This window comes from Pelobates fuscus, chromosome 4, assembly GCF_036172605.1.
Source record: "Pelobates fuscus isolate aPelFus1 chromosome 4, aPelFus1.pri, whole genome shotgun sequence".
Classification (NCBI taxonomy): Eukaryota; Metazoa; Chordata; class Amphibia; order Anura; family Pelobatidae; genus Pelobates; species Pelobates fuscus.
Genome location: NC_086320.1, coordinates 244375271 through 244388469, shown reverse-complemented (window position 1 = coordinate 244388469; position 13199 = coordinate 244375271). Strand labels below are relative to the sequence as shown.

The 13199-nt window shown below is 44.7% G+C and overlaps 1 protein-coding gene across 1 annotated transcript; it reads left to right on the top strand.

The window, feature by feature from the left end:
* Nucleotides 1–391: 391 nt before the first annotated feature.
* LOC134607997 (uncharacterized) lies at nt 392–1144 on the top strand (the record flags this gene model as incomplete). The annotated part of the gene is made up of 1 exon (XM_063450622.1): nt 392–1144. A coding segment is annotated over one exon (753 nt), but the record flags the coding sequence as incomplete, so codon positions are not given.
* Between the last annotated feature and the right edge of the window lie 12055 nt (nt 1145–13199).

Below are 13199 nucleotides of genomic sequence, written 5' to 3'. Positions count from 1 at the left end.
GAGAGGTAGAGGAGGTCCTGGAGGGAATATTGGTAGCAATAGAGGAAGTGTTAGAGAAGACAGGTATTATCCAGCAGCGCAGAGACCCCGCGATAGAGAAGATAGGGACTTTGTAGGATTGGCTGACACAGTCATGGAGGACTATTGATACCGACCGGGCTCCATCCCCCTTGGCCGAGCGGAGCCTATGGTCGATGTATCAATAGGGGGAAAAAGGAGTGCTTTCATGATCGATACTGGTGCTGAACATTCGGTGGTGACTGACCTAGTTGATCCTCCATCTGGAAGAACTATCACCGTAATAGGAGCAACTGGAAGGAGTGCTGCTAAACCGGTTCTTAAAAGTCGGCTTTGTACATTGGGAGGCCACGTAGTAAAACATCAATTCCTTTATATGCCTGAATGTCCAGTCCAACTGCTAGGACGTGATTTGTTGTCTAAATTACAAGCACCGATAACGTTTCTACCTAATGGAACAACATCTTTAAAGTTCAACGGACCTTCAGGTATAATGACAATATCTGTACCAAAGGAAGAAGAGTGGCGACTTTATACAGCGTTGACTAGCCAAAACCCTAAGAGTGATGAATCCTTGTTCAATATACCAGGAGTGTGGGAAGAGAACAACCCACCAGGACTTGCTCGCAATATCCCACCAATTCGAATCGAACTGAAACTTGGGGTCTATCCAGTGAGCTTAAGGCAATATCATATCCCACAAAAGGCCAAGAAGAACATACAATCATATTTGGATAAGTTCATAAGGTATGGTATCCTAAAATTCTGTACTTCCCCCTGGAACACCCCATTGCTGCCTGTTCAAAAGCCCGGTACAGATGAGTATCGCCCTGTGCAGGACTTGAGAGCAGTCAATGATGCAGTCGTAAGTATACATCCAGTTGTGCCCAATCCATATAACCTGCTTGCTTTAATTCCGGGCGGGGCTACCTATTTCACTGTCTTAGATCTCAAAGATGCCTTCTTTTGCCTTCGAATTGCTGCGGAAAGCCAGTGTATCTTCGCATTCCAATGGGAAAATGCTGTAACGGGCTCGGAACGCCAGATGACTTGGACAAGACTGCCCAAAGGGTTTAAAAATTCACCTACCCTATTTGGATCAGCTTTAAGTCAAGACTTACTGGATTTCAAGTCCATCCCAGGAGAGTGTGTACTATTGCAATATGTAGATGATTTGTTGATAGCAGCAGTTACAAGAGAAATATGTCAGCAAGCAACACATGATCTACTACACATTCTCTGGAAGGCAGGATACAAGGTGTCCAGGAAGAAAGCTCAGTTGTGTCAGCCAACTGTCAAGTATCTGGGATTCCATATCTCTGAAGGTCAAAGGATAATGGGGCCAGAGAGAAAAGAAGCTGTATGCCAAATACCAATACCCAAGAATAGAAGACAAGTGCGGGAATTCTTGGGGGCAGCAGGCTTCTGTAGGATATGGATTCCCAGTTATGCGATATTGGCGAAACCTCTTTATGCAGCTATAAAAGGTACAGAACACGATCCCTTCCTGTGGACCCCTGAACAGCAAAAGGCATTTGAAGATGTGAAGAAGGCTTTGATGAGTGCCCCAGCATTAGGTCTACCTGATCATACACGTCCATTCTACTTATATGTACACGAGCAAAGAAGAATGGCTGTGGGAGTATTGACACAGTACTTGGGATCATGGCAAAGACCTGTTGCTTATATGTCAAAACAACTGGATGCAGTGGCCAGTGGTCTTCCACCTTGTCTAAGAGCCGTAGCTGCCGCCGCCCTGCTGGTAGCTGAAGCTGATAAACTCACTCTGGGTCAAGAACTCTATGTGCGAGTCCCGCACGCAGTACAGACGTTGCTAGACTATAAAGGCAATCATTGGTTTAGTAACAGCCGCATGACTAAGTATCAAGCTATGTTGTGTGAAAACCCAAGAGTGCACTTAGAGACTGTTAACACCTTAAATCCAGCTACCCTTTTGCCACAACCTACTGAAAGTCAACACAATTGCCTGGAGGTGATGGATGAAGTGTTCTCAAGTAGACCAGACCTTCGTGACTTTCCCATCCAGAACCCTGATGTCCAGTACTATACGGACGGCAGTAGTTATGTGAAAGAAGGGATTCGCTATGCAGGATATGCAGTAACAACTATAGACAAGGTGATAGAAGCTCGGCCACTGTCAAAAGGAACATCGGCACAGAAGGCAGAACTAATTGCACGAGCGTTACAATTGGCTGAAGGTTTAAGAGTGAACATCTACACGGACTCCAAGTATGCGTTTTTAACCACTCATGCCCACGGAGCTTTGTATAAAGAAAGAGGACTATTGAATTCAGAGGGTAAAGAAATCAAGTACGCAGCTGAGATATTACAACTACTGGAAGCCGTGTGGGAACCGAAATAAGTTGGTATTATACATTGTCGGGCGCATCTGAAAGGAGATGGTGATGTAACCAAAGGAAATCGGATGGCAGATAATGCAGCTAAGCGTGCCGCTGAATCAGGAAGACAGGAATATGTGGAACATATAGCTGCTCTTATACCGACTCCACTGTCTCAATGGACTCCAGTTTATACAGCTCAAGAAGAAGAGTGGTTAAAGACAGAAGCTGGGAAGTACCTGGAGAACAAATGGTATCAGTTAGAAGATGGAAGAATAGTTATTCCAGCATCACTAGCTGTAGAAATTGTCCAGAACTATCACAACGGGACACACTCTGGAACAGATAGTATGGAAGAATCTCTCAGAAAACATTTCTACATACCAAGATTGTCCAACTTGACTCAAGCTATTGTACGAAGATGTGTAATATGTGCTAAGAATAATGCAAGGCAAGGACCAGTGAAACCACCGGGAGTCCAGTATATGGGGGGACTCCCTATGTCCGATCTTTATATAGACTATACAGTAATGCCTAAATCCGGTGGACATCGCTACCTACTAGTAGTTGTGTGTACCTATTCAGGCTGGGTAGAAGCATGTCCTACTCGTACAGAGAAAGCAGGAGAAGTTGTACGATTCCTGTTGCGAGAAATAATACCCCGATATGGACTACCATGCTCTATAGGATCGGATAATGGTCCAGCCTTTGTTCACCAGTGCCTACAACAACTGACTCATATGCTTGGTATTAAGTGGAAGCTTCATACAGCATATAGACCTCAGAGCTCTGGTAAAGTAGAAAGAATGAATAGAACAATTAAGAACCAGTTGGCAAAGATGTGTCAAGAGACTCAGCTTAAGTGGAATGTTCTTTTGCCCATAGCTCTGTTGCGTATTCGTAGTACACCTACCAGAAGGATGGGTCTCTCACCTTTTGAAATCATGTATGGGCGTCCACCTCCCGTACTTGGTAACTTAAGGGGGGATTTGAGTCAGTTGGGAGAAGGAATTACCCGGCAGCAGGTTGTAGAGTTGGGTAAAACTATGGAGGAGGTACAGAAATGGGTACAAGATAGATTACCTGTGAATATTTATCCCTCTGTTCATAGCTATCATCCAGGAGATCAAGTGTGGATCAAAGAGTGGAACAGTATACCGTTAGGGCCTAAGTGGAGGGGTCCTTATGTTGTTCTTTTGTCTACCCCTACAGCAGTAAAGGTGGCTGAAGTGACTCCGTGGATTCATCACTCCAGGGTTAAACCAGCAGCAGTAGATTCTTGGCAAGCTACACCAGATCCAGAGAATCCCTGCAAGATCCGGTTAAAACGCACGACTCAGTCGGAGTGACGAGGAGATATTGGGATTACAAGTGTGTTTAAAGAGATCAGTAAGTGAGTGTTTTGACGGCCATAATAAAGCCTGACCACTTACCCACGTGACATAGCCCGGGTGTCTTGAAGGGACCTCTGTGAAGGGAAGAGAGGACCTGCAGAACTCCATTCCTTGCAGCCCTTACATCCTGGAAGCTGAGGTGCCATCGCACGGACGAAGACTGAGGATGAAGACATCGAAAGAAGTGTTTTTGATAATGTGTATTTTTGTGTCTTTTAATATTCAGGAAGGTAGAGGTACCGACACACCTAGCTGTGAGGTTTGCATTAAGACTACTATAACAGGTAATCATATTTCCCAGACCCTAATTTGGCATTCACAATATGAATGTAAAGGATATGTGTCTAGGTGTAGATACTTAGGTATAGAATATAGTGTATGCCATTTAGGAGTAGGAGAACCTAAGTGCTTCAATCCAGAGTATAAACCCCGTACAATTTGGTTGACCCTCCGGAATGGAGATCCACAGGGGACCCTAATAAATAAAACAGTATTAGAAACTGTACATTCTTCGGGTGTTCTGCTATTTGATGCATGTAAAGCGATATCAAGTGGTAGAAAACCGTGGAATGTATGCGGGGATCTTAAATGGGAGAGAACGTATGGGTCTAACGATAAGTATATTTGTCCCAGTAGTAAAAACAAGTACGTAAGTCCAAAATGCCCAGATAGGGATTATAATTATTGCCCATATTGGTCTTGTGTGGGGTGGGCAACTTGGGGACAGACAGTAGATAAGGATATGATTGTTACTAAGTTGCCTACCAAACCGTATTGTAAGTCTATGGAGTGTAACCCAGTCCATATACTTATCAATAATCCTGAACAATTCATAGATAGGTTTGGAAACTTATTTGGGTTCCAGATATATGGGACGGGTTTAGATACTGGGACAATATTATTTATAGGGATAGAGACCGATACCGTAGCATCCCAAACTCATCAGGTTTTCCATTCTTTTTATGAAGAGATGAGTGTAGACAATAAGATCCCCCATAATGCTAAAAACCTGTTTATAGATTTAGCTGAAAGTATTGCTGGTAGTCTTAATGTGACCAACTGCTATGTGTGTGGAGGTACTAACATGGGAGACCAATGGCCCTGGGAAGCAAAGGAGGTAATGTCTGGTTCTGAGACAGTTGAACAAATAATATCTTCACAAGCCGATTATCAAATGAGTGTTAGAGGTAAATCTGAGTGGCGATTAAAGACCTCCATCATAGGTTATGTTTGCATAGCAAGAAAATGAATAATGTTTAACACATCTGTAGGAGAACTAACTTGTCTAGGGCAAAAAGCTTATGATGATAGTACAAAGGATACAACCTGGTGGTCGGCTACAAATGTCTCAGAACCACCTAACCCGTTTGCAAGTTATGCCAATTTAAAGGACGTGTGGTTTGATCTATCTATCACATCTAGTTGGAAAGCCCCAGCAAATTTGTACTGGATCTGTGGTAAGAAGGCCTATTCGGAGTTACCACAGGACTGGGAAGGGGCATGTGTGTTAGGTATGCTCAAACCATCCTTCTTCTTGTTGCCTATTGAAACAGGAGAGACTTTGGGAGTTAAAGTGTATGATGTGAATCATAGGAAGAAAAGGGGACCCTTAGAGATAGGTACCTGGGAAGATAATGAATGGCCTCCCCAGCGTATTATAGATTATTATGGGCCAGCCACTTGGGCAGAGGATGGTACTTTCGGATATAGAACCCCAATATATATGCTCAACCGCATTATAAGGTTACAGGCAGTGGTTGAGATAATTACCAATGAGACATCACAAGCGCTCAATCTCCTAGCGAAGCATAATACTAGGATGAGGACAGCCGTTTACCAAAATAGATTAGCTTTGGATTATCTATTGGCAGTAGAGGGAGGTGTATGTGGGAAGTTTAACCTAAGCAATTGCTGTCTTCAAATAGATGATGAAGGGCAAGCAATAGCTGAGCTTACTAGCCATATGGTTAAACTAGCGCATGTGCCTACTCAGGTATGGAAAGGGTATAATCCAAGTAGTTGGTTTGGTAATTGGTATGAGCAGTTTGGAGGACTTAAGGCATTGGTAGGAGGAGTCATGCTAATCTTAATGCTGTGTCTTCTCCTACCATGTCTTGTTCCTTTGGTAGTTAGGTCTGTGCAGGGCGTTATAGAAAATATAGCAGAGAGAAAGGCTGCTGCACAGATAATGCCCATATATAGATTTGAGGCTCTAAATAAGGGAGAACTAGTGCAGGAAGAGGAATGTTGAGGGATTCATGTCATTAGTCGCAAAGTCTGGTCTGGTTCATGGCAACCTGAGGTATATGCAAACTAAGGTTAAGTGATGCCTCCGTAATTGTGAAAATATCAGAGGCATCAAAGGGGGGAATGTGGTGGAATCTCGGTAAAAATAAATTTAGTAGGCCAAGATTACCACGTGGCATGTGTACGTGCATATACTGGTGTATCGGTCGGTTGGTTGCACGTGGCAAAGATACAATCAGTAGTGTACGGAGCATGTGCGAGAATACCGGATGTAGTATTCCCCTCCTCCATTGTGCTGGGCAAGCCATGTGGTCAAACAGGAAGTTAGTTCTTATTCGATTGATTGGGTAAGAGAATGTGTGTGTGGAGCTAATTATGGGTGGAGTTACATGCTTATATAAGGAGCCTACACTATTGTCCGGGGCTCAGAACTTGTTGTATTTTGGGGACATTAGTCCCTCTGAGTCCCGATCGGTGAACCGAATAAAGAATCTCTTCCTTCCTGAAGAAACCTGTGTCCATCTCTCTGTGCTTGGCTTCCGTCAGTTTCTCCGGTATTACCAACGGTACACTATTCCACTCCTTTATCCAAACTTGATCTCCTGGGTGATATGAATGGACAGGTGGATAAATATTCACAGGTAACCTATCTTGTACCCATTTCTGTACCTCCTCCATAGTTTTACCCAACTCTACAACCTGCTGCCGGGTAATTCCTTCTCCCAACTGACTCAAATCCCCCCTTAAGTTACCAAGTACAGAAGGTGGACGCCCATACATAATTTCAAAAGGCCTATATGCCGTATGAAGTTTCCACTTAATACCGAGCATATGAGTCAGTCGTTGTAGGCACTGGTGAACAAAGGCTGGACCAATATCCGATCCTATAGAACATGGTAGTCCATATCGGGGTATTATTTCCCGCAACAGAAATCGCACAACTTCTCCTGCTTTCTCTGTACGAGTGGGACATGCTTCTACCCAACCTGAGTAGGTACACACAACTACTAGTAGGTAACGATGTCCGCCGGATTTAGGCATTACCGTATAGTCTATTTGGAGATCGGACATAGGGAGTCCTCCCATATCCTGGACTCCCGGTGGTTTCACTGGACCTTGTCTTGCGTTGTTTTTGGCACATAACACACATCTTCGTACAATGGCTTGAGTCAAGTTGGACAATCTTGGTATGTAGAAATGCTTCCTAAGAGATTCTTCCATACTATCTCTCCCGGAATGTGTCCCATTGTGATAATTCTGGACAATTTCTACAGCTAGCGATGCTGGAATAACTATCCTTCCATCTTCTAACTGATACCAATTATTCTCCAAGTATTTTCCAGCTTCAGTCTTTAACCATTCTTCTTCTTGAGCTGTATAAACTGGAGTTCATTGAGAAAGAGGGGTCGGTATGAGAGCAGCTATACACTCCACATATTCCTGTTGTCCCGATTCAGCGGCACGCTTGGCTGCATTATCTGCCATCCGATTTCCTTTCACCACATCACCATCACCTTTCAGATGCGCTCGACAATGTATGATACCAACTTCCTTTGGTTCCCATACGGCCTCCAATAGTTGTAATATCTCAGCTGCGTACTTGATTTCTTTACCCTCTGAGTTCAGTAATCCTCTTTCTTTATACAAGGCTCCATGGGCATGAGTGGTTAAAAACGCATACTTTGAGTCTGTATAGATGTTCACCCTCAATCCTTCAGCCAATTGTAACGCTCGTGTGAGTGCGATTAGTTCTGCCTTCTGTGCCGAAGTTCCTTTTGACAATGGCCGAGCTTCTATCACCTTATCTATGGTTGTCACTGCATATCCTGCGTAGCGAATCCCTTCTTTCAGGTTGTGGCAAAAGGGTAGCTGGATTCAAGGTATTGACAGTCTCAAGATGCACTCTCGGGTTCTCACATAACATAGCTTGATACTTAGTCATGCGACTATTGCTGAACCAATGATTGCCCTTATAGTCTAGCAACGTCTGTACTGCGTGCGGGACTCGCACGTAGAGTTCCTGACCCAGAGTGAGCTTATCAGCTTCGGCTACCAGCAGGGCGGCGGCAGCTACGGCTCTTAAACAAGGTGGAAGACCGCTGGCCACTGCATCCAATTGTTTGGACATATATGCAACAGGTCGTTGCCATGATCCCAAGTACTGTGTCAGTATTCCCACAGCCATCCTTCTTTGCTCGTGTACATATAAGTAGAATGGACGTGTATGATCAGGTAGACCTAATGCTGGGGCGCTCATCAATGCCTTCTTAACATCCTCAAATGCCTTCTTCTGTTCAATAGTCCACAGGAAGGGATCGTGTTCTGTGCCCTTTATAGCTGCATAAAGGGGTTTCGCCAATATTGCATAACTGGGAATCCATTTCCTGCAGAAGCCTGCTGCCCCCAAGAACTCCCGCACTTGTCTTCTATTCTTGGGTGTTGGTATTTGGCATACAGCTTCTTTTCTCTCTGGCCCCATTATCCTTTGACCTTCAGAGATATGGAATCCCAGATACTTGACAGTTGGCTGACACAACTGGGCTTTCTTCCTGGACACCTTGTATCCTGCCTTCCAAAGAATGTGCAGTAAATCATATGTTGCTTGCTGACATATTTCTCTTGTAACTGCCGCTATCAACAAATCATCTACGTATTGTAGTAGTACACATTCTCCTGGGATGGACTTGAAATCTAGTAAGTCCTGACTTAATGCTGGTCCAAATAGGGTAGGTGAATTTTTCAACCCTTGGGGCAACCTTGTCCAAGTCATCTCACGTTTCGAGCCTGTTACAGCATTTTCCCATTGGAATGCAAAGATACACTGGCTTTCTGTAGCAATTCGTAGGCAAAAGAAGGCATCTTTGAGGTCCAAAACTGTGAAATAAGTAGCCCCGCCTGGAATTAAAGCAAGCAGGTTATATGGATTGGGCACAACTGGATGTATACTTACTACCGCATCATTGACTGCTCTCAAGTCCTGCACTGGGCGATACTCATCTGTCCCGGGCTTTTGAACAGGCAACAATGGGGTGTTCCAGGGGGAAGTACATAATTTTAGGATACCATACCTTATGAACTTATCCAAATAAGACTGTATGTTCTTCTTTGCCTTTTGTGGAATATGATATTGTCTCAGGCTCACTGGATAAACCCCAAGCTTTAGTTCAATCCGAATAGGTGGGATATTGCGAGCAAGTCCTGGTGGGTTACTCTCTGCCCACACTCCTGGTACATTAAACAAGGATTCATCACTCTTAGGGTTTTGGCTGGTCAACACTGTATAAAGTCACCACTCTTCTTCCTTTGGTACTGATATTGTCATTATACCTGAGGGTCCATTGAACTTCAAGGATGTTGTTCCGTTAGGCAGAAATGTTATCTGTGCTTGTAACTTCGATAACAAATCACGTCCTAGCAGTTGGACTGGACATTCAGGCATGTAAAGGAACTGATATTTTACTACGTGGCCTCCCAGCGTACAGAGTCGACTTTTAAGAACCGGTTTAGCAGCACTTCTTCCAGTTGCTCCTATTACGGTGATAGTTCTTCCTGAAGTAGGAGCGACTAGGTCAGTCACCACAGAATGTTCAGCACCAGTGTCGATCATGAAAGAACTCCTTTTTCCCCATATTGCTACATCGACCATAGGCTCCATTCGGCCAAGGGGGATGGAGCCCGGTCGGTATCAATAGTCTTCCATGACAGTGTCAGCCAAACCCACAAAGTCCCTATCTTCTCTTTCTCGGGGTCTCTGCGCTCCTGGGTAATACCTATCCCCATTAACGCTTCCTCTATTATTCCCACCATTTCCTCCAGGGCCTCCTCTTCCTCTCGCTCTGCCTCTATAATTATTGCTATATCCTGCCCTTGTTCTATCTCTCTCATGTTGTTCCCTCTGTGGACACTCACTTCTCCAATGCCCTTCTTCCCTACAATACGCGCATTGGTTCCTACTTAAAGGCTCCCTATTCCACTTATTCTCGCTTTTCTCAATTCCCCTATACACTTCCTTTTCCCTTCTATCTACGCCTGCGATAGCTACTGCTAGCATGTCTGCTTTCCTTCTCATCTTTCGCTCTTCTTCCTTTTTCGTCTCTGTCTCCCTATGTAATGGACCGTTTTGCTAAAAAGGGGATAAAAATCGTTTAGGCGATAATCCCCTTTTTCCTAGACCAGCAGCTACAGCAATCACCAATCTCCCGAATTCCAAACTGTACGAATTCTGGAACTCCCGAACTGGAAACACACGAACCCTGGAATCAGCCGAACAGGAAAAGCATACAATCCGCTTACACTCCTGGCAGTCAGCATACAATCCAATTCCCCCAAAAACGAGACGACACATCGGTTTGAGGGTCAAGCAGAATCTGTTTTACTGAGGGCTACCTGCCCAGTATTTATGCAGGTCTCCCAACTGGTGGACACTCCCCTAAGGGACCATATGGGAGACTGAAACCACAGACAGACATGTATCACTTTAGTACATACAGCCACAATACTTTCCCACAATGCATCCTGGTTTCCTCCTCTTTGTCCTGGAGATAATTAATGAAGTAATTCAATTATCTCCCAGGACAAAGGCAAGACTCCATTATACACGTGGTGACACAGAAACAGTATATCACTTTAAAATACATAAAGACACATTTTATACATAAAACACAGACATGTAACATATCCCCAGATAGCTCAGGTCTGGGTGCACATTATTAGGTGAATGGCACCCAGACCACCCGAATACAGTTTAGGTGCCATGGAGCTAAAGTCTTTAATTATACGAACAGGCTCCATGGCATAGCTATCTGGGTTAAAACATTCACATAAAACATAAAATACCGAATTTCCCTGCATTCACCAAATCCATAAGAATTAGAACCAGGGGCTGGAGGTTCAGCGGTGCCTGCACGTAAAAGTGTCAGATTTTGGTGCATCAAAGCCGGGCAGAAAAGCGCTGGCTGCCCTGAGAGCTCCAGAACACCGCCACCGAGCGGCCGCTAAGTGTATATGCGGCCACCCAGTAACAAGCAATTAAGCTGCGGTTAACCGCAGCTTCAGGGAGGTAAATTGGCAGCACACTCGAGCTTCTGGGTGGCCAATTAACAACGCCGGCCGGCTTCCCACGGCTCTGGGGAGGTTGGTAAACGGCTGTTTGTTCGGTAGATGGAATCTACCGAACTGCTGTACAGAAAGGGAGAAATAAATCCTTCTGTACAGCAAAATTAACCCTTTAGCTGCCGGTCCATAATCTAAAGGCAGCAGGCGAGCAACCAGGCTCCTCCAGTTCACAGTGGCGAGGTTGGCTTCGCCACACCCTATTCATATATACCTTATTCGCTATCTCCATTAGTTGAGTTATAGACATCCCTATAAACCCTTCTAACTTCTGTAACTTTCTCTTTATATCTCCGTAGGCCTGGCTGACAAAGGCAGAGTTAACCATCCGGGAATTCTCAGGAGCCTCTGGATTAAAGGGGGTATACAACCGGTATGCCTCCAATAATCAATCATAAAAGGCACTGGGCGACTCATCACATTTCTGCTATACCTCAGCCGTCTTAGACATATTGATCACCTTTTTCCCTCCGGCTTTCATGCCAGGAATAATGGCGTCCCTGTAAGCTTTTAAATGGGCCATGTCTGCGCCATAGACATTCCAATTCGGATCTGCATTTGGATAATGAGCTGCGGCCCATGCTGCCGGGTTGGCCTGATTTTGAGTACGGGCCACTTCTTCCAGCGCTTTAATTGCCGTCTGATTTATCCGTGTTCTTTCCTCGTTATTAAACAATGTCATAAGCAATTGCTGGCAATCAGCACAGTGAGATTATGTGTCTGGATTATGGAGGTAATCAAATCTGTCATGGCTTGAGGTTTATCGGTGTAGGAGGAGTTATGGGTCTTCCAGTTAAATAAATCGGTTGTAGTGAAGGGAACATAAACAAATACGGGATTAGCGTGTTGTAACTGGCCCTCACCGTTAATATGTGTCGGGCCCGGTGTCAGTCGGAGAGGCATTTGATAATGTCGAGGTTGGAGGGTACCGGTCAGTTGTCGGGTTAGTATGGGGCTTCGTTGAGGAATGTCAGTTAGGGGTTCCGGTCGAGGGGTAGTAAGACGAGGGGAAGGGGACGCTTTTTCTTTACTGAAGGGAAGATCAGTAAGTAGAATATTCCGGGCCGGGCTGGGAGGAGCCCGACCAGGAACTAGAAATGACGCCAAATCTGGATAGGTGGGGTTAACAGGGGTAGGTACCGGAAGGGGAGGGTTTAAAACAAGTGAGCTAGACTCTGAGCTAGAGGAGGGGGTAGGTGGAGACAACGGGGCAAGGGGAGTAGTGTTACCAACGGCACCTCCTCTTCCTCTTCCTGTAGAGGAGGAGTAAGGGGGCGGCATAGGGATCTCTGCTCCAGGGGGCGTGTCCAGAATGGGCGTAATCACGGCCTTAGTGGACAACCGAGTTCTGGCCACCATGAGGCGACATTGCTCCTCGTGGCATACCCTGATCCATTTTGGCAAGTCATTTACGGCCTGCTTCCAACAATCAATATACGGAAACTGGCCGTAAAGTTCAGGCCTACCCGATACAGCCACGTGTACGCGCTGCACCAGATTAGGATCCAAACTACCACGTGGTGGCCATGCAGCCACCAAATTAGGCCATTCCCTACTACATAAAGTAATCAGGCGTGTTGGAGACATCTTTACTCCAAAATTATATACATTATATCTCTTCTTAAAGTTTTTTAACATACATTCTAAGGGATCAATAATCTTTGAATCCGTCTTACCCATACTTAACAATGAAGCGTCGTCTCCAACAGAAACAAAACAAACACACTTCCAACTGTAACCGCTGGCGGTTCCCTTATTTACCACTATAATGTCTTAAAGCATAGAACTTAGTAGGGCTAACCATACAGATATCTTAGCCATAATTTTATATAGTTAGTGTAAGAGATCCTCTATTTAACATATATAAATAATTGAGAATACAATATAAAATAAGGATTGTCTTGGAAGCAATAGTTTTGTCTTTTAGATACCGTATATACTCGAGTATAAGACGAGTTTTTCAGCACATTTTTTGTGCTGAAAAACACTCACTCGTCTTATACTCGAGTCAGTTGTCTGTATTATGGCAATTTTCATTGCCATAATACAGACAAGGACCGGGGGCTGT